General features: G+C 42.1%; 2 protein-coding genes across 4 annotated transcripts; one reads left to right on the top strand and one right to left on the bottom strand.

Annotated features, from left to right (window-relative positions):
* Window positions 1–1,730, bottom strand: LOC122711175 (uncharacterized Golgi apparatus membrane protein-like protein CG5021). 2 transcript variants are annotated; one of them, XM_043929685.1, is made up of 5 exons: window positions 1,547–1,730; window positions 1,274–1,350; window positions 891–1,125; window positions 270–524; window positions 1–181 (listed from the first exon to the last, which is right to left on the bottom strand). In XM_043929685.1, the coding sequence occupies exons 2-5, from the start codon at window positions 1,336–1,338 to the stop codon at window positions 116–118; spliced, it is 621 nt and encodes a 206-aa protein (XP_043785620.1). In that variant the 5' UTR covers window positions 1,339–1,350; window positions 1,547–1,730; the 3' UTR covers window positions 1–115. The 2 variants fall into 2 exon arrangements, with proteins under 2 accessions (XP_043785620.1, XP_043785621.1); XM_043929686.1 differs by having other exon boundaries at window positions 270–512.
* Window positions 1,731–2,131: 401 nt separating this feature from the next.
* Window positions 2,132–17,450, top strand: LOC122711174 (zinc transporter ZIP11). 2 transcript variants are annotated; one of them, XM_043929682.1, is made up of 6 exons: window positions 2,132–2,611; window positions 3,535–3,916; window positions 5,282–5,433; window positions 5,525–5,610; window positions 14,333–14,590; window positions 16,240–17,450. In XM_043929682.1, exons 1-6 carry the CDS (start codon window positions 2,504–2,506, stop codon window positions 16,316–16,318), a joined length of 1,065 nt encoding a protein of 354 aa, XP_043785617.1. In that variant the 5' UTR covers window positions 2,132–2,503; the 3' UTR covers window positions 16,319–17,450. The 2 variants fall into 2 exon arrangements, with proteins under 2 accessions (XP_043785617.1, XP_043785618.1); XM_043929683.1 differs by having other exon boundaries at window positions 2,134–2,611; window positions 3,535–3,784.
* The last annotated feature ends 9,261 nt before the right edge of the window (window positions 17,451–26,711 follow it).

The raw sequence follows: 26,711 nt of genomic DNA, 5'->3' as shown, positions 1-26,711 counted from the left end.
GATAGCAACTTAATTTTTTATGTTATTCGATCAAGATATACAAGACAAATTATTATATACAAATTGATATTTTTTTTAATATTCATTATGATATCATTGTTAAAACTTTCTAATTTTATATCACATTGGTTGGTTCGTTTGAATTACCCGTGGGAGGACTTCTAGTCATCATAGATGCAACCTGAAAAACAATAATGATTATGAATCTATCGATTCGTGATATGATATCGATAATTGGGAATAAATAACGAATGTTTATTTATACTAACATTTTGTATGACTTGTTTCCTCAAAAAATCACTAGTTGCTGCAGAAATATTTTTATCATTTCCCATTTTGCATTTCACGTATCCGTATAAATTTGCACCATTTAAAACAATCGCGATACAAACAAGTAGAAGCCACTTAAATTTTAAACTAAATAATGCCACCACAAAAAATACTGACCATAAAAGGGGACAAAGAATTAAAGCTAACCAAAAGATACGAGCTTCCGTGGTATTAATGCGATTCTGTTGAACACCCTGAAACACAGGGTACATAATAGACCTTGTATTTTATAGTAAACAATTATAATTTTTTACATATTTTTTTCTTGTCATTTACTAAGAATGCTAAAACTTTAAATTCCTGCATAATTATAATGTTTCTTTTCTTTTTAACCAGAATATGTCAAGGCTATATAATGTGAAATCTAGTAATCCTTGAACTATTCGTTCAAGAAAAAGCAATATCTATCAAAATATAAAATATAAAAGAAAAATACATATAATGCTTATAAATCAATCACTTATAAGTTCAATTAAATGTAAAATATAATCAATTGTAAAATAAAATTGGATATAACTGAATACTTTATCTTTATTACAATGTAAAAATTAAAAACAAACCTTTTTAGATTCAAATACCCAGTGGCTCTTTCCATTATCATCCACGTAATTCCACCATCTAAGTCCAACCATTAATCTTCCAGTAATATTTTTTACAGTCCAAAAATCCATTGATAAAAGTAATACAACAACAACAAAACTAGTTATAAAACTATTTGAAAACCATCCACATAACATATATGCTATTATCGCTGATATTCTGAAGGCTAAATGAAATATGGTGACATATGGATGTCTATAAAAATTTAATTTTATCAATTTTAAATATTGTAACTGCTTATGTATATATATTTATTATATATAATATATATAATTATTATATATAATATATATATATATATATATATAAATATTCATATATTTATATCCGTATGTATACGTACTTAAGTTTATTACTATTTTGATTCGTTTCATCTTCTTCGCCAAAAGCAATTGTATCATCGTCCATTAGCAAAGGAACCTATAAAAAATAATATGAAATTCGTAAACAAGCAACAAAGATATAATGTGATGAAAATAATCATTAATTAATCAAAGAATAAAAATTTTCTTTTTCTTTCTAATAAACTTTATATAAAAGAAATTATCAGTACTTTATATATAATAAAACCATAATCACAAATAACGAATTTATATTAAATTTAACTATAATATACCTATGAACAGATAGTCACGAACAAATGTCAATAATAATTCTTCCGGCAATAAAATGGCGTTGATTTTTACGCGCTAAAAATGATTCTTTCCTATGATGCTTTAAAGTAAATTGGTGTGGTATAAAATTGTAATAAAAAGAAAAAACACCCAACGTCAATATGTATGAAAATCGAATGGGTTGAAATGTTCCGTACACTTACCGACGCAGACGCCATGTTAGCGTATTTTACTAAAAGCTTCCAGCGATACTAACGCCTTGATTGGTATGAGATAAAGCGCGAAATATGTACCGAGTCGTTTTGAATTAAAAATCCTAAAAGAAAAGTTAAATATATTTTTGATCAATCACAAACGATTAAAATTTCTAAACGTACTTCGATAAACGAGACATCGAATGTCTGTCAAAATTGATACAGGTTCAATATAGTTTGAATATCGAGTGCGTCCCTGCAAATCGTTGCCGGATTGGTGCATTGAAAATGGCAAATTCTATTGGCCAATTGAGAAAGTGTTTAGCGTCACATGTATGTACAAGCAACCCTATTTGTACGCAAGGGCGAAGAGTGATAAACGTGTGTTCGCGGTATGGTCATCTACGTATGCTCGTCCGGTTTCATGTCAACGTTCTGCGTATCCTGCTCGGAAATCATAATTGACAAGTGCAGGAACGAAGTCGTCGTACAACAAATTCACGCGAATATGTGTTGGTAATAGTAAAGTGGCAATAGCAACACCGATATTTAGTAGTAATAGTAACTGTAATGAAGGTAATATCAGTGGCGACTACAGTGGTAGTAGTAGTGATGACGGTGATGGTGGTGGTGCTAGTGGAGATAAGTGCGGGGGACTGAATGCATATCAACGAATTTCATGTCCCACGAAACACTTTCTCGTGGTTCACGTCGTAGAGAATGTGCGGTGTAATCTAAGGTGTCGTGAATTTGACGATTGGTACAATGTTAAAGGATTATTCGCCGATTGTACAGGCGCTCCTAGGAACGTTATTTACATGGGCTCTCACTGCAGCGGGTGCCGCACTTGTCATCGTGATTCGAGGAAAGCAAGTAAGTTTTATTTCTTTGCTTCTTTTCTTTTTTTTTTCGAATCAAATAATATTTTCAATTTCTGTACACTTCTTTAAATATTTATCATTTTATCAAATAAAATCATATACATTCTAGGTCCTAACCTATCTTATGAAATACATACTAACCTTATCCGGCTTTATCGTACTTTCTTCGCGGGAATTGCTCCGTTTTGAAAATATTTTGAATTCCGTTTTTTTCCCTCAATTTAGAAATGTTCCTAAAATTTTTATAATACTTCAGATATCATGTTTCGTTATAAAATATTCTAATTTTTACTATGCTATACTGTAACATATATGTTATAATAATATCTCGATTTTGATGATTATTAAATTAATGATGTTTTTTAATCTACACATTTGTAATGTAAATTTTTACAACCAGTTAACACGAAGTTAATTAACTCTTCTATTTGCGAATCGGAATAAAAACGTATTACGTAATTTCAATGTTATCTATAAATTTTTCTTCTTTTTTTCTTTTTTTCTTTTTTCTTTTTTCTTTTTCTTTTCTTTTTTTTTAAGAAATTACTAACAGGTATTTACTCTGTTTAAACTTTATCTGATAAGATTAAATTTATCCTAACTGAACATATAATGTAATAAAATGTAAAATTTACAATTAAATAAAAACAATATAAAACAATTATAAAACGTATCATAAAATTATTGGATATATAGATAATATTTTATTCATAATAAAAAAAAAAATAAGAAAAGAGGAAATGAAATAATACGAATAAAGAAAAAAAGAAAATTAGGGAAGAAATTAATTATTTTTAAAATGGAATGAATATGTCATTGATCATTCATACAAATAAATGTATTTAAAAGTTTAAAAATACTTTAGAATAAGAAATAGAAGGATGATTCTAAAATATAAAACGCATTTTATTGCAGCGTAAATTGTTGGACATCAGCCTGGGATTTGCGGGCGGCGTAATGATAGCGGCAAGTTACTGGTCGCTACTGGCACCTGCTATCGAAATGGCGACAAAGAGCAAAATTTATGGTGCTGAAGGCGAATACGCGTTCGTACCAATCGGAGTTGGATTTCTCATAGGCGCGGCTTTCGTTTATGGGACGGACGCGTTGATATCTTCCCTTGGCATTCAGTCCCCCAATGTGCTTTTAGCTATGCAGTCAGTCGGTACGAAACAAAGACGCAAGATCCTTGCAAAACTAAAGAGTGACGAGGATTTAGACGATTATGATCCGTATAACGACGTACAGATATCTGATGGAAAAATGTATACTCAAATTGAATCGACAACCATCGATGGTATCATATTTTTTTCTTGTCATCCAATTCATCCAACATCCAATTCTCTCTGTAGGCTTGGAAAATGGGATCAGTTCACGATACACGTGTATATTATGTTTATGTATAAAAATATGTATAAAAGATCAATGTACACTCGCCCCTCTTTGCTTTCTCGTACAATAAGCAATCGATTTGTTCAGAAATAAGCAAATATTTTATCACATTATAATTTTGCTTTATTTCTGCAAAAATAAAATATCTGACGTTTCTTATTTGTGTTAACTGCTACTTATTTCTGAACAATACTAATTTTTCGTGTATATTCCATTGTGCACGTATTGTCCAATGTATTGTATCATAGTGTAGTTAGCGATTTACTGGAATGTCAATTTTAATGCTTTTTTCGTTAAAAGTATGGAAAGGAAAGTAGTGTATGCATGAAAACATTTCAAAACAATAAGTGGAATTTACAAAAACACGATCGGTAAAAAATTTAATTATTGAAACATACAATAGCAGTTATCTATTTAAGACTGCTTAATAATTAAAAAAACAAATCAATGCTCGTTCATTGTATTTTTATGTATATGAAATTTATACTATAGACACGCTTAAATATTTTATATCATAATATCAAGATAAATTTGCTTTTTACGTAATATGTTTCAAATGCTTATAACACTTTCTGATATCACGTGTTTTTAATAATAGACAATTACTTAAAGACAATAGTTTCTTCTTCTTCTTCTTTTTCTTCTTCTTCTTCTTCAACTTTTACTTTTTTACTTTTTTTATTTTTCTTTTTTTTTTCTTTTTTTTAACTACTATTGTTGTTCATGTTTTTAATCAAAAATTAATCTCACTAATAAATCAAAGTTTGAACGAAGTTAACTCGATTCTATCTGATGAAAAATCATACAAAACGTATTGCAGAATCTAAAAAAAGTTTAATTTACATAACAGTTGCACTATCAGCTAAACTATTAAGCAGTCTTAGATAGCTGGTTACTATTATACCTTATTAACATATTATTAACACTTTTAAAAATAAAAGATATTTTTTCTTACAAATATAATCACAGCGACATGCATAAATTTTTCACGATCGTGTTTAAAAAATATTCCATAACTTATAAAACTGATCTTATTAATCCTGCCTGCGGATTTAAAATATAATAGACAAGAAGTACAAAAACTTTAATAGAAAATACCGGGTATTAATATAAAATATAATAAGTTTTACCAAGCCTTAATCCAAAGTCATAATAAGAAAAAGGAAAGAGTAGAATGTGCTTATATACACATTGCTGGTGTAATGTTTAAATATCTTCCAAAAGATCAAGCTATAATATTAGTTAATAACATCATCGTCGCACTTTTCAGGTTTCTATGAGCAAAATACCCGAAGACGCCAAATTGCGAATATAAATAGGCCAACAGAGCAAGGAGAAATAGGCACAATTTACGATGATCCCAACAACGAATGTAGAAACAATCAATGGAAAAGAGTTTTGTTATTGGTTGTTGCTATTACGGTATGTAAATTAATCAAGTATTTTAAAATGTAATAAAATTATAATAAAATATAGAGGAATAATAATCAAAATGTTTGCAATATACTATTAGGTACACAATATTCCAGAAGGTCTTGCAGTTGGAGTAGGATTCGCAGCAGTAGGTAACAGTGCATCAGCAACTTTTGAAAATGCAAGGTAAGCAACGCTCATCATTCTACCATCTTCTAGAAAATATTCACGAATAGATTCTAATTTAAATATTATTCCATATAAATAACGCATTAAGATTCAACATCGTCGAGTGGATATGTCTTTTTTTAATCCGATAAAAAAAAAACTTTTTTAACGGATTATATAAAAATATTTATATATAGATATACATATATATATGTATATATATAAAATATATATAAGTTACGTAGCGATATTTCAATTAGATACAGTGAGCATCTAAAATTGTTCACTTAGATCAATCGGGCCTATTAGATTCATTATAGAAGATCAAATCGAATCGTTTAGAGAGTTACGTTACATATCGTTTCGATTCATTAAAAATGGATATATGTACATTTATTTAAAAATACTCGTTTCAGAGTTAGCGTTCTGTAGTCGATAAAGAAAAATATTCTCGTATCGCGTTTCACTTTTCTTTCCGCGCGTTTCAAAATAATTTTTTGGATTCGGATATCGATAAAAACAAGGGGCGTTATTCGTATACAATAAGTGACGCTAGCGTACAGCGTTAAATGTTGAGCCACATCAGAACGATTCGTACCGCTCCTAGATGGCTGTAATTTAGAAAGAAGTTGAGCGAGTTGCCGATAGACGGTAGCACCATTGACGGAGAATCATACACAAGTTACGAGCGCGTGCTAGGAGGTCCCCATGAATGAGTTCTATGGTGGTCGGTCGCGAGTGCCAGCCGCAGGCAAAGTTTATTGGCAGCAGTGGGTGCCTGTTGCGCGGGGGAAGGGCACGTGTGGCCCTGGAATTCAACGAGCCCTAGGCGCCGCGCATTCCATTCCATACTCCTTTCCCCGCTTCTTCCCTCCTCTTCGACTTCTCCCGAACTCGCTCTCCTTACTGCCTTACGCTTTTGACTTTGGAACATCGCCTGCTATGACGTGTAGTACTTACAACGAGATCGAATAGTATGACATTGATTTCATTTTTATCAAACAATTATCCGAATAACGTAAACTTTATTTATAGAAAATTTCGACGATATCGCCAACTTTCGTATCTCCATCCTTCCTTCCTATCGTTCGTTCCTCTTTTCTCTTTTTTTATATAACATACAATGGATATTTAGAGTCTTTTTCGAATGAACGGCCTATATCGACGTTTTTTTCCCTCTGTCACGCGATAGTTGAGAAATACGGAGCGAATTCTCTTTGTTCTTCAACGACTATACACGATGCGATACACGATGGCTTTGGAAAAAACAAGGTCCATCGGTGAAAATTCGAAAGAACTTTGGATCCCAAAGTAAAATATCGTTGCTGGTAAACTATTTTCCCCACTTTTCGAAGAGAAGAAGAAAGAAAAGATTGCATATGATAAATCGCGCAAATCGTTTCCCGGTTATGAATGAATCGTCGTCGCCATCGTCGTCGTCGTCTCGGTCCTCGAAAGATGACTCCGGTCAACATATCGGAGGCATGCATATCGTCACGCACTAATTCGTACATTATTATCGCGTCGAAGAAGTTTCTTCTTCGATCTTCTTCGATCTTCCTTCGAGAAAAATGACCAAAGGTAAATATTTTTCAAGCAACGAAGAGAATCGATCGAAGAATGCGACGCGATTTCGAGAAGCTTATTTTCGAGAAGTGAACAGGCTAAAATATTGGATGCATGCTCGGCATAATAAGCGGCAGTCAAAGGAAAGGAAGAAAAAAATGGTGATCGAAACGATTTGCGATGGAAATTGGGTTTTATTGCGCAACGGATCCATTTGCGTTCACGATCGATGAATCGATTGCTCCGCGTCCTTTTCAAGGAAAAGATAATTCATTCTTTTGAAGATGGAAAAAGAGTACTTAGTTCCATTCCAGAGGCGGCGAAAGAATCATGAATGAAAGGTTGGTTGATCGGTAGCGGACGGCCGTTCACGTCAGGAATAGTTGAGAGTAAGCAGACAGGACAAATAGAGCGAGAAAAAGAGAAAAGGACGATGGAAAGGCGGGCAGCCGATAGGAGCAACGATATTTGCACTCGTAAAACGTTCAAGGAGATCCGGTACTGAGTCACCCTCCAAGGTATGCGAATTTTTCCCGGAATCTCCTCTCGTTCTTATCTTTTTTCTTTTGAAATTCGTCACAACCTGAAACGTCACAACACACCGTGTTTTCTCGCGATCTGTTACACAGTATCCTAAACCTTGTGACAAAGAAAAAGTTCATTCAACTCGGCTCGACGAACGTTCGTCGGAATTCGTCGAAGGATACGTCTCTCCGAATAATCGACTGTAATTTGCACCTCTTTTTTTTTTTTTTTTTTTTTTTTCTTCGCGTTTTGATCGTATTTTGACCTTGATAGATGAAAGAAGGAGAAGGAAAAGCGCGAGTGAAAGCGAGAGAAATTGTAGCACGCGTAAAAACAGAGGAACTACGGAGCGGTGGATTGGCGTGGCACGTAGATGAGGTGTTGCTATGTTAAACACGGCGCCAGACAAAGCTGCCGACGAAACCACCTTATTTCAGTATCCTATATCCTCCTTCGTGTGTCTGTCTTATTATATACCGACCGACCGACCAACCGACAAGTGCTCACCGCGCGCTACGGCCCTTCTCTGTCCTCGCTCGCATCTTTATTTTTCTCTCTTTTTTTTTTTTTTTTTTATCCGTTCTTTTCTCTCTACCATTTCGTCCTTTCTCTCCTCCCCTCTCTCTCCCCCCTCCCCCCTCCTGTGCCACATAGTACATCGCAACTACAAACACGATAACCCTTCGTTCCTCGTTTCCCAAATAAGAGAAATCGTTGTCGTGATTACATCTCGTCGACGACGATTTTCGGATACGGTACGTAACCTTTGAATGGCGTTCCCTTAATCGTTTTGTACTTTGCACTCCCGCTTACTTATCTCACGCGGGAAGTTAATTGTGACGTGTGTTAATAGCAACGGAAGTCGGTTACGATATAACGCTTCCCGTTTAGTTTTTCAGCGAAACGAAGTATTACGAAGAGTGCACGTGGCTGCCTCGGAACGAGCTTCTCCGTGATAAGAATTTCCGTTTTTTTTTTCTTTTCTTTTTTTTTTTTTTTTTTTTTTTCCCCCTCCCGTTATCCGTATATAGCGGAATTCGATCGTTCGTTCGTATCGATCGAATCGATACGAACGAACGTTTCTCTCCCGTCGTCCTCCAACGATTTTCTACGTTCTACGAGATGGATCCGAGTGCAACCATTCACGGCCGAAAGATTCCGAGAACTCGACTCGCGAGACATTCTCCTCTCCAGCTAACAAACACGTCGATAGCTTTTCTCGGCTAGTATTTCGCGTTCGAGCAGGTCTCTTCTCTTCCCATCTTTCTTTTCGAAACAGTAACTTTTATCCGAAACACGTAACCTTTCCTGCTACTAGGGCTCGGATCGTGGACGATTCGAGCGATGGAAGAAAGGAGAGAGAGAGAGAGAGAGAGAGAGAGAGAGAGAGAGAGAGAGAGAGAGAGAGAGATGGGTGGCGATCGGAGGGCACGTTTGTCATAGCCACTTCCTTCTGCTCTTTCTTCTCTTCTCGAGCGATCAAGAACTACTACCACACCGCATCTCTCGATCTTGCTCGGTGTCTCGGTTAATTCGTTTCTCTTTCTCTGGCATCGGACGATGCACTGGCGTGCACGAAGCAACGACTTCGCAATGCTTGGAATGCAGCGGCATTACGCATGCGCATCGCGTACCTTACTCGGAACAGACGAACAGCCGGATCCCCGTTATGTCCCTCGACGATGGCCTCGGGACGATCGTCCGCACCAACTAGCCGTCTTCTTGCGGATCGAACTACCGTCGCGATGCTTATACGCTTGCGTCCGCGACCGACTACATACTTATATAGGTATACACACAGCCTATTTCTTCCTTCGTACCGTTCATCCGTGGTCGGCTCGATGGATAGACACCTGCCCACCGATCGACCGACCGACCGACCGACCGACCGACCGACCGACCGACGCGCCGATCCTTCCCATTCCGTCCCCATTTCGACAAACAACCCGGACCCGACCCAAATCGGTCTCGCCCGATTATTTATATATTTTTTCCATACTCGTTCAAATTCAAATTCTTCTCTCGGACAGAATCTCTCGGAGAATTTTCGGGCGGAAAAGATCCCGTGGAAGAAGGGAATGGAAGGGGCGACAGGTTGGCGATAATCGGCAAACGCGTTTGACGTTAAGAGGCGCGAAACGATGCCGGAGGTAGCAGAGAAAAGCGGGGTTGATCTTGGTCTTATGATTTTATGGTGTTAAGCCGTGGCCGGTGGCCTCGGAACTCGGAGCCGAGAAGAGTCGGGAGAACTCGCCTTGGCGTTGGTGGAATGCGGGACGGGCAAATCGCGGTCGGCCCGCTTGCGCCTCGTTCCCATGCATTCCTTACTCCCTCTCCCGTTCCTCCTTCCTCTCTCTTTTTCTCTTCCCCTCTCCCCCTCCCCTTTTTCCTCTTCCTCGCTCCTTACTTTTCTCCTACAAACGCGTTTGTACGCTTCTCTTTCGAGCCCAAGCGTCTTACGGTGTACCGACCAACCGCGCGCTTCAGCGCGCGCGCGCACTCTCTCTCTCTCTCTCTCTCTCTCTCTCCCTCTCTTTTTCTCTCTCTCTTTCCCAGTCCTCTATACCTACTTGCTCTATCTCTATTCACGTATCTCGTAGTGTTCACCAATCGCGCGATCAATTCCTTCAACAGAGATTCATCGCGATTCCTTCGGGATCGTTCCTTTCCTTCGCATCCTCTCGCGTCCCCCTTTTTTTCTCCTTTTTTTCTTTTCCCTTCTTTCGTTCAAACAGTCCTGTCTCGAGAAGAGCGAGAAGAGAAATGTTTTCTTATTCTCGCTATTTTCGATCGCGAATCGTTCTCTATTAATTAAAATTTTCGCATTCTCGCGTCCGATTCTTTTTTCGTTTCGCGACGGGCGAACGAAACTCGAACGTGGAAAAAATATAATTCGCCAAGCTTTAAACTCGATGGATAAGCGTTGCCACCTAAAGACACTCGGGTTGCTTATGGAATGCAAAATGGCGACCGCGGGGCATTCAACGAATCTACTTGGACGCCATTTTGGTATACACTGAAACCGTGTACACCGCTATATTCGATCATCCATCGATCCGCGGCTTAATTTCTCTCTTCCTCGACCAGTCATCAGCTAATAGATTACTAAATTTAGCGGCTCGTCCATCTGGAGATACGTTCACGCGTGAGAATCCCGTGAATATCCCAATATATCAATTTGAATATCTGAAAGAACGTCGGGTCGGGTAAAATGTTTGCCAAGACGTTTCATCCGGAGAAATCAGCGATTCTCGGGACGAGACAGCGCGACGCCTTCGCGCGCAATTCCCGAGGCAATGGATGCCTTCGTTTCTAATTTGAAAGGCGAACCATAGCGGCGCTGCTCGATCTCGCTAACGTGTAATAGCGGAAAAAAATTTATGAATGGGCCTCTTCGCTCGGCCTCTCTCTCTCTCTCTNTCTCTCTCTCTCTCTCTCTCTCTCTCTCTCTCTCTCTCTTTCTCTCCGTTTCACGAATCATCGTACGAAAACAAAGTTTCCGTAAATAGTCGTCAACGCGATAAATATTTTCTAATCTAGCAGCGATAATCTAGCACGATATCTTTCCTCATCTCGAAGCAAAATTCTTCCGATAGTTACGAATCACTAGGGGATAAGAATTCGAGATAGGAATTTGCGCTGTAATTGTAAACTTCGGGTTCGCGTTTAAAAGCGTTTGAAAGTTTGATAGAGGAGGAATCGGGCGTTATCGGTCCAGAAATGGGAAAAAGAGAGTTAGAAAGGAGGAGGAATGTGCGCAGTAGGAAGAAGTGAGAAAAAAAAGGAGGGAGGAAACGAATGAATCGAAGGAGAAAGATAGAATGGGATAGGAAGAGGAAGAGAGAAAAGTAAGAAGGTGAAGCTAGCACGGTGGAAGGGGACGAGGATCATTCTTGGAACTCGGGTGACCTCCCCTGGTGTAACTGGCGAACAGCCGGACCCGACGGATTAACTGTACAACCACTTATGTACTTATATACATCGATGCTGTAGGAACGCGACGACGATGCCATCCCATGAAATAACGTGCTACACGCCGCGGCATCGCATACCATACCATGCGCTTGGCCTGTACGAGAGAGCGCGGTGATCGTGCATCGCGCGTCATTCATTCACCTGTTCACCCACCTCGTCCCTCTCTCTCTCTCTCTCTCTCTCTCTTTCTCTCTATCCATCGATCTCCGATCTATTGTTCCTTGCGAATTCTAACCGTCCTTCTATCCATCGCGTCGGATCGGGGAACGTCTTTCCGCTTTACCTCGCCGTTCTTTCTCTCGGTTGCGCGAAGAGCAACCGAAATTTTTTCCCTCCTCCGCACATTCATTCCTATCTTATTTCTCTTGTTCCTCTCACTTTCCTCTTTCTTCTTCGAACGTATCGCCTCGATTGAATTCCATTAAATTCTATTCTTTTGTTTTTTTTTTTTTTTTTTTTTTTGCGAGAATGTTCTCAAAGCTACGTTCTCTCTCGATTACATCGAGTCAGAGATTACATTCGATCTCTGTTCATTGATCGCTACGTTTCATTCATTCGCACCGATAACCCGATAACCGTTTGATTTGTTTAATCGAAGCGAGGCTTTACGATGATTACGAAAATTCTCCATTTTTTTTTTTTTTTCCTTGGCGTCGTAAACATCGAGAAATCCGTGTAAAAAGGAGGAGCGGAGCGTGATGAAACGAAATTGACGGACGGTTAAGAAGAGCGGAGAAGCGTGATTAGCTTATAAGAAAAGGAGGACGGAGGTCTAGAACGGATCATCTGCGAAGCGAGTCGTATCTCGAAGTCCAAGTACCTCGAGAGTCAGCGAGCAAATGGAAAAATGTAAAGAATGTCGAAGTCGACGACCAGTTTGAAGAAGTTACCATGATCGGATGAGATCGTTCGGACGAGGTACGGGGCAGACGTGACGTTTTATGGAACTTTGTGGATTTTGAAATATTTCGAAAAAGAAAACGGGGTATTTATTTTATCCCTTTTGCTATTTTTTTATATGCATTCTTATACGTCGTTATTTTTTTTTTTTTTTTTTTTTTTTTATAGCGGAAAATTTCGAATAAAAGCTGAAATGGAATGATCGATGAAATATGATTTCGAAAGCAAGGTTGCGCGATGAAATTGTTTTTCTCGTTAAAGAATGCGTAAAGACGAAAATAAAAATCAACCCTGGAATCATTTTTTTAATGCATAAATAAATAACACATTATATAAATTCTTTATAAAAAGGAAAAAGGAATTGTTAAATCGTTTATAGCCAAAAATTATTTACGACTTATATAATATTTTTTTTATAGAAAATACTGAAAGATGCGTCGATTTATGCATTAAAAAGCATATGATTCCATTTAAGAAATAAAAATTCACAAATCGTTCATACATCTTTTCGTGAAAAAATGACATGGAATATAATCTCGTAAAAATTACAAATTTATTTTTTGAATACATATACACTTTTTCTAGAAGCAAAGAGCCTAAAGAAATTTAATATCGCAAAAAAAGTATGAATAAATACATATCTCTAGAATTAAGAAAAAAAACTGTAAAAAAATAAAACTGAAAAGAAGATATTTATAGATGCTATGAAAGGTAAGTATATAAAACTTTTTTTTAAATTATATTCTTCTTTGAAATTTCCATGACGTCATTTCCAAGAATTTTCTCGAAACAAACAACAAAAAATGTAAACAAACAATCAGTCTGAGACCAGAGACCATTTCTCAAAATTTTTGAGAAATTTTGTATAAATAAACATTGAAAAATGTAAATAAACAAACTTTTGTTTGTAAACAGTCTCGAAAATTCGAAGAATTTGATGTTATTTCCAAGAATTCTTGAAATTCCAAGAATTTGATGTCATTTCTAGGAACTGATGTTAACTAAACTTCTTTAAAACTTTTCGATTCGTTAATCTTATTTTTTACGAGATTATTTTTATAAAAAAATTTAGCATTTATCGAAATATTTATCAATATACGATATTATATTATAAGAGAATAACAGTAAAATACGAAACAATTACAATCGTTATCGTACATTCTCGTTCAACTTATCTCTATATTACGATTGATCTTTCGTATAGAAAGAAGTCGTTACAACTTGTCCCTGCCTACGATACTCCGAAGAGCATCGAAAGAAAGAGAGAAAGAAGGTGGCGAATCGTCTATCAAACGTGGATGAGGATCGTGATCACATCATCGATCTCGCTGCCTGTCCATTCCTGACATATGGAAAAATTAGTTTACATGTATACGTAATGAATATCGATACAAAATTAGGATTTAATTTGAATCGATGTCAAGGTTTCGAAACGATAACGTCGCGGGAGAATGACAAGGAAGAGTTGAAACACCTCTCGAATTCCTGTAAGAGGAAAAAGTATCACGCGTCACGTGTACACTGTACCTATCTCATCCGCGGCTCAAGTTAGCTCGCAGAAAATCACCTCGTCTCCTTATTTTTGTTCTTTTTAACGTGCAATCGAGATACGCGGCTCTCGTTAAAGCGGGCATGTTTATTTTTCATGCCACGTGTCCGCCGATAGAGCCAAGTACGAACGAGTTCTTTCACGCAACTTACCATACCGTTCGACTACTTTGTTCTCTTTTTTTCTTTTTTTTTTCTTTTCTTTTCTTTTTTTTTTTTTTTACAGAAACCTCGCAATCGGAATCGGTATTCAAAATTTTCCCGAGGGATTGGCGGTGTCTTTGCCCCTACAAGCGGCTGGAATCAGCACATTGAAGAGTTTCTGGTACGGGCAACTGTCGGGGATGGTGGAACCTCTGGCCGGCGTCCTTGGCGCAGCCGGAGTGACGTTCGCTGAACCCATGCTACCTTACGCGCTCGCCTTCGCAGCCGGTGCAATGATCTATGTCGTGATCGACGATATTGTTCCGGAAGCGCATCAAAGGTCAGTCGTATTTCTCTGGCGCATTTTTACAGCGATTAGAAATAAGAATACGTAAATCTCTCTTTCTCCCTCCCTCGCATTCCTATCTTTCTCCGTCTCCGATGTATTACCGTTCGAACACGAGGCAAAAGGAATAGCGCATCGCGGACGTATAGAGAAGATAGAGAGACGCATGTACGGCGCATGTTCGAGAACGATTACGGTACAATGGCGCGTGACGGCAGTAGCGTAGTTAGCGAGGCGTCGGCAAAACGGACGTGGCGAATTTCTTTCCCAGGCTCGGCTGCCTAGTCGAAGACGCATTGTCATTATAATTGGCTTCTTTTGTATTTCGCGTGTGATCTAACCGCCCTGCCCGGATACCCGACTCGACGTATAAACGCGTTCGCTCACTATTCCTGAGACGGTGAAGTTAACTTGGCTCCCTCGGGAAACACAAAAGTGACGCAATCTCGCCCTCTTGTCCCTCTGTAAACGGTCGCTCCTAGACCTCCAACAGGATTCGACAATCTCTCTCTCCTGAGTCTCTCACTCGTGGGCATCGCGTGTGATCGTTTCGAAAAGAGTAGTAGTAGAGTCGAGGGGGGAAAAGAGAGAGAAATCACAATGCTCCCTTTGCGTTCCGGTCTAACTGGACGGAGTAGAGTTTCTCGGTATAAACGCGCATGCCCGTGCGCGCGTGCTCTTCCAATTGGAAGATGGAGCGATATCGAGAAGAAAAGAAGCGCAAAAGGATAAGGACGAGAGAAAGTTTGCGAGATCCGAGAATCGATTAGTTTTCGTAGCGGCGCATGCGCACGGTATCCTAAAAAAGAAAGGAAAGAACAGGTCTCTGCTAGTACCGATCGAGACGATTCACCCTTCTCTTACGTAAAATAATAATTTTCGCCGATCGATCATCTTTTCTCGAATCGGATCATCGTTTCCGATTTTCGTTTATTCGATTGTTCGATGGGAAAAGGAATCGAAAGCTCGGCTCAATTTTTCGTTTTCGTAGCAGTTTCGCAGAGTCGAAAGTGTATTACGCGCGATCCTTGCCGACAGATATTTCGCGGAGAGATGTGGATATCGAGATGGTCGCATATCGTTGGGAGCGCAAGGTTATAATGGCTGATAAAAATACAAATTTCCGAGGCCGAAAGGAGGTATTCATCGCGCGGATATGATTGATGTGGTAGAACGCCCACCGAAACACAACGGCGCATTTCACCGGCCGTTAAAATTGATGGCCGTGTATAATTTACGAAATCAACAAGCCGTGACGTGTAATACCAGGTACGAGCGTGTGTGCTTTGTGTGTACTTAATCCCTACTTATATCGCGATAACCTTTTTATTTCTCGCCATCCTGCCGCGTATTCCACGGATCCTCGTTTCCCCGATTATACCTGGTCCATCCTCGATCGACGGACCCGTACACGTATTCCGCTCCGTTTTTCCAGTATTCCCCTCTTCGCACCTTCCATCGTCTTACATCCGTCGAGCTAATCGCTGGTCTATCGTCGATGCGTCCACAAGTCACCTCCTCCACGTCCATTCACGTCCCTCCAACGGACCCAATCCCACGAAGGAGAGCGTGTTCGGTACGTCTTGTCATCAGTTTTTTTTCAATCTTTGAGACAACATATCTTTCTTTCTTTCTGATTACAGTGGAAACGGTAAACTCGCCAGCTGGGCCGCCATCGTTGGCTTTTTGGTAATGATGTCCCTAGACGTCGGATTAGGGTAAAACGATTGGTCGTGCGAAATTGAGAGGCGTTCATCCAGAATGAATGCCAAAATCGATTTTGTTCGTTCGCAAGTCGACGCGTATTATTATTTTTCAAGTATTAACTCGAGCAATTCCTAAGAATTTGTCTTTTATCGCCGCTCTTTCGAAATATAGCGGTATCGGTCGAAGCTGAGGTTCAACAAACCTGAGCTTTTTGCCGAGCGAAATGTTTCTAGTTCAATCAAGCTAGCGTGTCCCAATTATCGTCAAAATTATCCAACTGTGTCTTCCAACAGTCTAGTCTTTGTTGATCCGATTCGAGAGTCAATTATCATAGATGAATCAGGCGACGATCTACGACGATTAAGCTTTACAACGTTCTAAGTCGAATTTGATGCGACGATACAATCATCGTTTCTACCCCTTCCCCCTTTTCTCCCTTCGCCCCTTATCGTCTCGTTCTACATCGGTAAATACGAAATATCGCGCGATGACACGAAAATATCGGAATTGGCGATTCGTCAAGGATCGAATAGACGTTGAATCTTGTATTTGGGGCAAAAATTCATAACGGTTAACGATGATTCGCCTGTAATTTCGTTACGCAAGATTCCACTTGTATAGCTTTCTTTCTTTCTTTCTTTCATTCTTTCCTTTTTTCGTTGTTTCGAACGGGGATTATTCTGTTCCCGCGAATAACGCGCGAGCAACGTCGCAATCTGAAAATGTGTTTCGCACGACAATCGTTTGATACATGTTAGATAATAGACGCACGCACGTACATTATAATTCTATATCCTATCCGATCGGTTTGTCGTTCTTGTCGATCGACTCGAAAACTGGAACGAGTAAAACAGTACAATCGACGCGTCGCTATATTACCTTAATACAATTAGATATGTAACTATAAGTTTACAACTGCCATCTTGCCATCTTTGTATAATATTTCTCTTCTACCAAAAACGAGTAATCGTAACGAAGAGCTCTTCTCCATGTTACCAACTATTTAGTTTTATCGATCTACCGTAGTACCGCACCAGGTAACGGAATACTCATCGATCATGTTTCGTTTCACGCTCGGCGCTCAACACTTTCTTGTAAAATAAAAATACTATTTTTTCGTACATAATAAATTCATACGTAGATATAAGAGATTCATACGTTATTTGTACACGTGAGAAGCGCAGAACTCGTTCCAACATAAGTAAAAGAAAAAAGAAAAAAGGGATGTATATATGTGCCATCGAATAATGCACAGTATACGTATATGTATACATATGATAGTAGAAGTTGTAAGGTGTTCCTATATCCCCGAAACGAACGATCCTTAGTCAAAAGTTTGGATCTCGAGCCAAGACTAAGAGACTAAGAGAAAAGGAGAAGAAATCGATCGTCGTTTCCTTTGTATCGAAGCAACGCGTTTAAAATACAATAGTTCAGTGGTCGCATACTTCGCGAGCGAAGTGGCGCTTTGGAAACCTTCTCCCAACTGTAAACCGATTACTACTTATATATATATATATATATATATATAGTTAATATCGATATTAATATACCGTATAGACAATTTAAAAAGTGGGAAGGTTCTCGAGATAGGGAGTGTTATTAGACGGACGATCGACAGATATCCACGTTGATAGATATCCACGTTGTTCGATCGTAAAACCGTATATCCGGGAATCATAACGTTAAGAGTTAATTAGTTAATTTCTTATTACTCTTACGCGCGATACAAGTTTCGAACATAGCGTTTGTTTGTATCAAGAGCAATAAAATTGGAATTTTACGGAGGGTAAAAAAATTAGAGGGTAAAAATTTTAACAAGATTTTATCCGTCGTTTCTCGCCCCCGAGGAAAAGACTGTTGTCGTAGAAAACGGTATCTCGAGAGCGAGAGACTAAAATTTTAAATGGACAAAGAGGAGGGTGGGGAAAATTGGATCGTTGCGCAATTGTCGCACAAGTCAAGTTCCCCGGTGTTGGTTCGATATAGGAAGAGCACAACACTCGATGCGCAGCGAGGATGGAGGAAGGTTAGTCCGGCGAGTTAGCCAAGCTGTTGGCGGTGAGGTAAGATTCGGTGAAACGAGCGTGCAGTATCGGCACGGTGGACGCAATCCTCGTCTCGCGTCCCGCGTCTCGCGTCTCGCGCCTCCCGTCTCACCCAAGTTGCATAACCCAAAGAGAATCGAGGCATGAATGGAGCTGAGCGACAAGGACCGGTGCACCGCTCAGTTTCCCGGTGCAACGAGTCGGCGGTCGTAGCTGGGTGGGGATGGGAACCGAGAGAGACGCATCGGTATTCAAGAAAGAGTAGTATCACGGGAGCAGCGAATCGGAGCGAGAGAACGAATGATACGGCCGCGTCGCGTCGCGCCGCGTCGCGTCCTGCCGCGCCGCTCCGTGCCGTATAGAAATGGCGCAGTGCTCGGCAGAATCCAGCCTGCGAGAGAGAGAGAGAGACAGGGGCTGACGCGCGATTCTCATCGGAGGGACGGAGAGGCGACGACAAAGGCTGGATGGCAATGTCTAACGTGGATAAAAGAGGGGGGGGGAGACGAGACGCCTCGGAACAAAGAGAGGACGAACGTTGCTAGAGAAATATGCGGTATATATATGTATGTGTGTGTAGAGAGAGAGAGAGAAAATAGTCGTAAGGTGAAAGAAGAGGGAAGGAGAGGAGGGATGGACACGTAAGTAAGTAAGTAAGCAAGAAAGCGAGCGAGCGAGCGAGCGAAGTAAGTAGCGGTAGATGCGAGTCGTGGCGAAAAAAGAGGAATAAGAGGAGAGAGAGAGAGAGAGAGAGAGAGGAGAAGGAGAGGAGGAAACGTCGGTGGTCTCCGAGAGTGGTGCGGTAATCGGTTTGGCAAAGTCGAAGGGATGGTCACATGGTGCGTTATTCGTCGTTGTGCGCACGGTCGGTCGAGCGAAAGAGGGAGGGGCGACGAAACGGGACGCGAGGGGATAAGGGGTAATGCGTTGCATCGGAAAGCCGAAGCACCGGTGCTGCACCCGTCAGCAGTCTTACGATGCACTTTGCCCCAAGCGTCTCCGATGCGGTGGCGCACGTGCGATGTGACGCGATGCGACGCGATGCGACGCGACCACGCGCAACCACGATGACGCGCCGCCAACGAAATCGCGTCCAATTAATCCGTTCGCAACGACAGTGTTGATACACGGTGGTTTCGCAAACAGGCGGAAAGACGGAAAGAGAGAAAGAGAGAGAGAGAGAGAGAGAGAGAAAAAGAGACATCGATCTCCCGTTTAACGGCTTTCGCGACTCGTACCGCGTGGCCTGTGTGCTACCGCAACGGTATCGTTCCCATTCTACTTTCCGACTACCATCTCGTAGATCTCGCTCGACCACGTATGCGTGCTCGTTCGTTCCACGATCCTGCCAATATACCTCTCTTACCATCCCCCTTGGACATTGCCCTTTTCATTCTCGTTTGCGTCTATCGCCTCCCCTCTCCCCTACATCTCTGTCCTCTCGTGTGTACTCGTTATTACGTAACAATTGCCACATTGCATATTCTGGGACTCGCCGCTTGGCCGTTTCTTCTTTTTTACCATCTCTCTCTCTCTCTCTCTCTCTCTCTCTGTTCTCTTTCTTCCGGTATTTCGTTCAATTTCCTTCTGTACACTTGGAGCTACGTCCGATCATCTCGTTCGTTCGTTCGTTCGTTCTCTCTCGATTTTAAATCGAAGCGACAGATGCGCGACAGTTGTTTAATCGATACTTTGCCGGAATACTTGCCTACTATTTATCCCGTTTCTTCGCATCCTCTGACGGATACGATTCACTCGTGGGGACGATCCGGCTGACCTTTTAACTCTGTTGTCCCCCCNCCCTCTCTCCCTTCCCACCATTCCCACGTGGCAACGAACTTTCGACAAAAAGTAATCATCGACCTCGAGCTAACACCGGAAGTCGTAGGAAGATGCCAATTGTACGATACTATCGCTTACCAACGCTATCTTTCTCAAATAAACGAACAAACGAAGAGAGCAGATAATAGGTGTAACGTCGAATAAATCGAAATGTATTATAAATATTGTCCATGATAGTATCGAGGAACCTGTGACCAGCTTCGTCGGGAAGAGTATCCGTGTGAGTACACAGTAGTTATTTCAGTAGATAGATAGTTGGTTTTTCATTCGGTTCGACTTCGTTTTCCTTTCTCTTCCTTCCTGGTCGTCGATCTCGATCCTTCGCGCTTCGACGTTCGTTCCGATATCGCGCGATTCGCTTCTAATCTTTATGCCATCTTCGTAGGTATACGAGATTCGATTAAATCTCATCTTTATTCTCGACTCAATTTTTCAAATATATATGTATATATGTACGCTTCTCTAAACATCTCGCGGATGATTTTACACGAGTCTGTTCGAGATGATCGCTATATAAAATTGTTTCAACCGCTCGATTCGTCGAAATAGTTGGCTCGTTTGCTCGGTGCGCGAGGAGAAGTATGCGTGCGGTTCTATGTACATGTATAGAAATAGCAGTGGCGGAACAACACCGGAAGCGAAGGAGTTCCGCCCATGCTTGAAGGGTCAGCGTACTTTGAAAGCCAAGATCCAAGACTACGCGTATCGCGTTTGCTTGCCGAAATTCTATACGTACGTGTTTTAAAAAATATATATATATATATTTATATACATGGATATATATACACATATATATATATATTTATATCCATCGGTTAGAATCGTCGATCGAATCAAAAATCGAAATTGCAATTTCGAATCCAAAAGAGATCTCTCTCTCGAAGAAATCGTCTCCCCCTCGACGATGCATCTTGGACGGAAACGAGATAAACGATTCCGGCGTGGAATTTTAAGGTTTTTAAGATTTGCATCGAAGCTTTTCTCTCCTTGATGCGTGCAAACGTCTTTTCCTCGTTAAATGCGTGACTTTATGAATGAAACCACTACCGAGTGCAAACTTCTACTCGATGCCAGTAGTATTCGCGTTTACTCGTTCGTTCTACGTAGGAAGGAAGTTTCGAGCGAGCTAGAATTGTCTCTTCCATCAACGTTCCGCACCGTGTGCGGTTGCTCAATTACCCGGTCAATATTTTGCCGGCAGGATGCTGCATTCAAGGAAGTGTAACTTCGTCTGCAGACCATCTACAGGGTGCTTTTAATCGCGTCACAACCACGCAACGTCCCATCGCGAATAACCGTGCAAATTTCTCTCCATTTTCCTTCCATTTGTCGAGCAATTTAAAATTTGCTTTTGTTTCGTCGATCGATGGAATACGCATAATGTTTTCGTCCAGTCGAGACAAGGCGAGACGAGACAACGACGCGAAACGAAACGAAACGAAACGAGACGAGACGGGACGAGACGAGACGAGACGAGACGAGACGGGTTCCAAGTAAGCCGAAACAGTGTCGCAGTAGGCTACGACCGATCGAATTCTAGGCCGACGACTGGCAACGCTATTTCTAAACTCATTTCTATTTTCTATTTGTATGCGCCGGCGTCGTCACGACAATTTTATACGTCTGCGATATTTCGAGGAGTCTACGTTCGACCTGCCGCGTCTTCTCGTAGAACGTACGAGAGGACACGAGGAAGGATCGATCGATCGATCGAATCGAGAACGACCGATAACCACAAAGCGGATCCTTTCGATTCGCGGTACGATTTTATGGCCAACTCATAGGCGATAATGCGAATGCGTAACGGATGGTCTAGCTTTGCGTTTCCGCCAGAGTGTAATCGTATTCGATCGAGCAATTAGTAGCATAGAGCGGCCATTAAGCACTGGCATTCTCCACGTGAGCGTCACGCGGCCACTTTACGCGGATGTGTTCGTAACCATTATAGTTGTAATCGCATTTACCTGGCGCTCGCGCGAGTCATCGTACGCGTATAAATGCGATAAGAATCGCGCGACGTATCGCCCCTGTACAATTCTTCTTGCGCAATTACTCGAGAGAGACGCCAACTCGAACTCTTAAACTCTTAAAAGCGATCTTATCAGTAAAAAAGAAAAACATTCCAACTTTCCTCGCTTCCGATATATACTTACGATTAATAAATAAAACGTGTCATTTCGAAATTATCAGTTCTTTCCCCTCCCTCCCTCCCTCCCTACATCCTTCCTTCCCTCCCTCCTCCTCCCCCTCCTCCGCCCGCCCCGATACGTTGCCAAATACTCGCATTTCACACACGGAAAAACGTGGAAAAATAAATACTCCTCGATATTATTACATTTCCGCGAATTCGTTGCAAAATTTCCTCGATCCAACGGCGAAATTATCGAAGTAATTATTTTTAATCGTATAATATCGGTACTTACGTATCCCGTAAGTGGAACGTTTAATTTATCGAATGAATTTTTATCGTGCACGCATCAACGCGTGACATTCGGTGATTCGAGTAAGGAAATAGAGGCAAAGTCTAAGTAAGGCGAGGAACAAGAGTGTCAGCCATTTTATGTAAACGGCAAAGCTGCTTCGTCTCGTTGCCATGAGAGCGCGCCACATTGAGAATTTTTGGCGAAAAAATTAGGATACGATTAGACGGGACGTGACCGTCCAGATTTTCGTCATAATTTCTTTCATCGCTTCGTCGAACGATCGCGATCCTGATTAGGGAAAAAAAAAAAAAAATAGAACAAAGAGGGGAAAGAGAATTCGAGGAATCGAAGGAAAATTTCGCACGATCGTCGATCGTATCCTTACCTCCGATTCGCTTTGTCCGACTAAATATTACGTGGGATACATATGGTTTTCTATCGCGCGTGATACGTTGCCAGTACGTATAACGCGATAACGCGATATCGTTTTTTCCATTTCTGTCTCTTTGTTTCCGTTTCGATTTTCCTATTTTAACCTCGTTTCGAGAAGTTAAACGCGGAGAGACAGAGAGAGAGAGAGAGAGAGAGAGAGAGAGAGAGAGAAAGCGCGAACGTATAAACGGGTTGATCGTTGATTCGTTCTCGGGAATAAGTTTCAATCGCTCGTTCAAATTACTCGCACTCGATAATGTCCCGTCTTTTCAATTCGTAATTTCCGTGTTTTCCGACCTCGTGGTTCCCCCTTCCCTTTCCGCGTTAGCGCGCACGCTTCACGATATCGCGAAGGTGGCAGATGGACGAAAAGAGAAGCCGATAAGAGGAGAAGGTCGAACGGAGAGAGAGAGAGAAAGAGAGTGAGCGAGAGGGAGGGCGGGCGGGCGGGAGGGAAGGAGGGAGGGAGGGAGGGAGGGAGGGAGAGGGAGACGCCGTGTCGTGAAAAGAAGGAAAGAAAAGCGAGCGAACTGGGAACCGAGCGAGAAAGAGTGGTGGAAGGAACGAAGAAGCGGGAGACGGGTGGGAGCGAGTGTGGATCGGCAGGAGGAAGGGGACGAAAGAGAGAGATAGAACAGGGAATCCACGAGCGATCGACTGCCCTAGTCAGTCCTCGTCCGTCTGCCGATCGGTCGTTTACGTCTATGTTTGACAGCTTGTGAATTCGCGTCACTTCGCTTTCGACTCGCCGGTGCTTGTTGTGCGTGTGTGTGCGTGCGTATCTATGTGTATGTGTGTGCGCCCGCGCACCCGCGCCCATCCTCTCATCTACGCGCTCGTTTATTATTCGCGACCGAACGAAATTCCTATCCTCGATCGACGTTATTCCACCGTTTTGGATCGAGAATAGGAGCGGATCTCGTATTTCTCCTATCGATCCTTCGTCAACGTTATCAACGTCATCGTCCGTCACCGCTATTTTTCTCCCCCTCGACCAATCGGATGGAATTTTATTGGAACGAGGAAAGGTAACGAGACGAATCGATCTTGATTCTCTTTCTCTCCGAACGATCATCTTGAAAAACTCTTCTTCTGGAACGAAAAAAATCGCGGAATACGGATTCGAAGCGAGGATCGCGCGGATACGTATTTACGAGGCAACCGGTTGATACGTCGAACGGGTTTTAATAAAGTTAGTTGCCGCGCGTAATAATAGAACGTAATGGTTGACGAAACGTCGCGTCTCGTCGGATCACTCCCTTAGCCACGTGTCGAACGACGTGTCTGTCCGTCTGCTTCCCTTCGACCGCCATTCGCGAACCGGCGTTCGCGAAGCGTTTTCGAGACGCCCGAACGAACGAACCAACGAACGACGACACCTCGTTCCGTGCTTTCCGGACGAGCGATCCTCGTTCGATCGAGTCGGTCGACGTTCGGTCGTCGGCGATTCGCTCGACCGAGAAGAATTGATATCTCGCCGCTCGAGCGTCCGAGTAAAGAAAACGAAGAGGAGATTCCTCTGGAATGGAATCGGGAAGGTGAACGCACTCGCGCGAAATTTACGCTAGCCGCGTATGTGCGCACGTGCGCACCCGTGTATACGCGTATACGTAGGATCGTTTGATGTTGGCAAATGGCGCGAGTAAATCCGCGTATTATTAAATAGATAACGACCATAAATTTGGCCAAGTTACATAAAGGCGCAAAAGTGCGCGTTAAGGTCCACCGTTCTATTTATGTACCGACGGCCGGCGTACTATGACCGCGGTTCTCAACCGCGTTTCTCCACACTCCAATTCTCGCCTCGCCTCGCCTCGCCTCGCCTCGCTTCGTTCCTTCCTTCCTCCTTCCTCTTCCCCGTTCCACCGATCGAACCGAACGATCGACTCGCGTATCCCTTTATCCGCTTCGTGTTTTCCCCCGTTTTCCACGTTTCCTGGCGAGAGGGGAGGTATATAAGGAAGGGGAAGGGGAAGGAGCGAAGAAAGACGAGAAAGACGACACAAAGCTCGGGATCGAGAATTACTGGGAAGGAAGTCATCGAGAACGCTGTCCCTGTTTATCGTTGCCCGTATGTGTATTTGCCTTTTATCAATTCTAGAAGCGATAATTTCTTTTCTAAATTGCGAGACAGCGGTGTCACGCACGTAGACACGTACGTCGTCGTATATCTGTTTTAACCGTTTATCCTTGCTACACGAGGAAACGAGAACGATAGATATTTTTCCATCCTATTAGAGGGACGAATACGGTTTACAATTTCTGCGAATCGGTGATCCGAAATACACGCACGATATTATTTGAAAGATATAATTGGGGAAGCGATAATGGATCACAGGTGCGAGTGCACGGTCGCGCGCAGTGGAGTGATCCGTTTGCGGTCAGACGCGTGCTCGGTCACGGCGCGACGCGACTCGACGCGATGTAAGTATTTGCTCGCTCGCTCGCTTGCCATCCTGCCGTGAAAGGATCGAACAAAGTTCTCGACCGACGTTTCTCTCTCGACGTCGTCGTCTGCTGCCCCGTACAAGTTTTTCCGCGGCGCCTCGTCGTCGCATCATTGGCACGCTTCCAAACAAGCCAGCTCCGAGCTTCGTCTATTTTCGTTGATTTCGATCTTTGCAAGACGTGACCGCATTCGCTACTACCGCTCCTTCCGCCATTCGCGATAAACCGCTCCTCTTTCTCTCGCCTTCTTCCTCGCTTGTATTCCAATTTCCATCGTATTCTCGCATACACACACACACACACACACACACGTACCGCCTCCCCTTTAATTTTATTTTTCGACCATTGATAACGCATCACCTTTTTTCTTTTTCTTCTCTCCCTCCTCTCCCTCCCGCCTCCATTCGTCGATCGCTCGTTCAACGCACCAACGCGTCTCGCGCAACAGGTATCCGCGTCCTGACGTCATCATTTCAGTACGAAGAAAGAACAAACGATGCGAAAAGTCGTGATATAGAATGTGGCGAAAGAGGGGGGAAGAGAGAGAGAGAGAGAGAGAGCGAGAGAGAAGGAAGCGGGGGTGGGAGCAACGATGACTGGATAGAGGCGATGGTGGAGGAAATTGGTGGTGGCGGTCGCTAGCGGTGAAGACGGCGGAAGGGCCGTGAAATCACGCATACGTACGCGCAGAAGGCGGTCGCGCATGACTTTGCCCGTACGCGTTTCTCCTTCTATCTCTCTCGCCCCTTTTTTTCCGTTCTATCTTCTCGTTCTTTTGTTCTTTCATCCGCTACGGTCTCCGTTCCTTATGGCCCATTGTCACCGAGAGAAAGAAAGTTAGCCGAGTAGAGAGTTGCGTCACCGCGACACCCTGTTATGCGAATGTTATTCAAGCCGCGTGCGCGCACGTACGTACGCACGCACGCACGCGCGCGCGGCGCCGCGTATGCGTTGCTCGGCTCGCCACGGCGTGGAAACGGCGTAAACGCTCGGAAACGAGCAAGTTCATCGATCAACCGTGCTTCGTCCCACGATATCGTGCCGACGCTTTTTCAAAACCGTCGTCCATAGATAATTAATATGCGTACGTCTTCGATTCTCTTCCAACTGGGAGATGGCGAATTCCGTCCATCCAGCATTCCGCGACGCGGAAAAGTTTTGAAAAATTGAACGAAGCATTCGGGTTGACGCGAACTCGAACCGAATGAAAGAAAA

Source organism: Apis laboriosa, unplaced genomic scaffold (genome assembly GCF_014066325.1).
Source record: "Apis laboriosa isolate Shangri-la unplaced genomic scaffold, ASM1406632v1 scaffold16_cov148, whole genome shotgun sequence".
NCBI lineage: Eukaryota > Metazoa > Arthropoda > Insecta > Hymenoptera > Apidae > Apis > Apis laboriosa.
The sequence above is the reverse complement of the archived record's forward strand: the minus strand, read 5'-3'. Positions and strand labels throughout refer to the sequence as shown.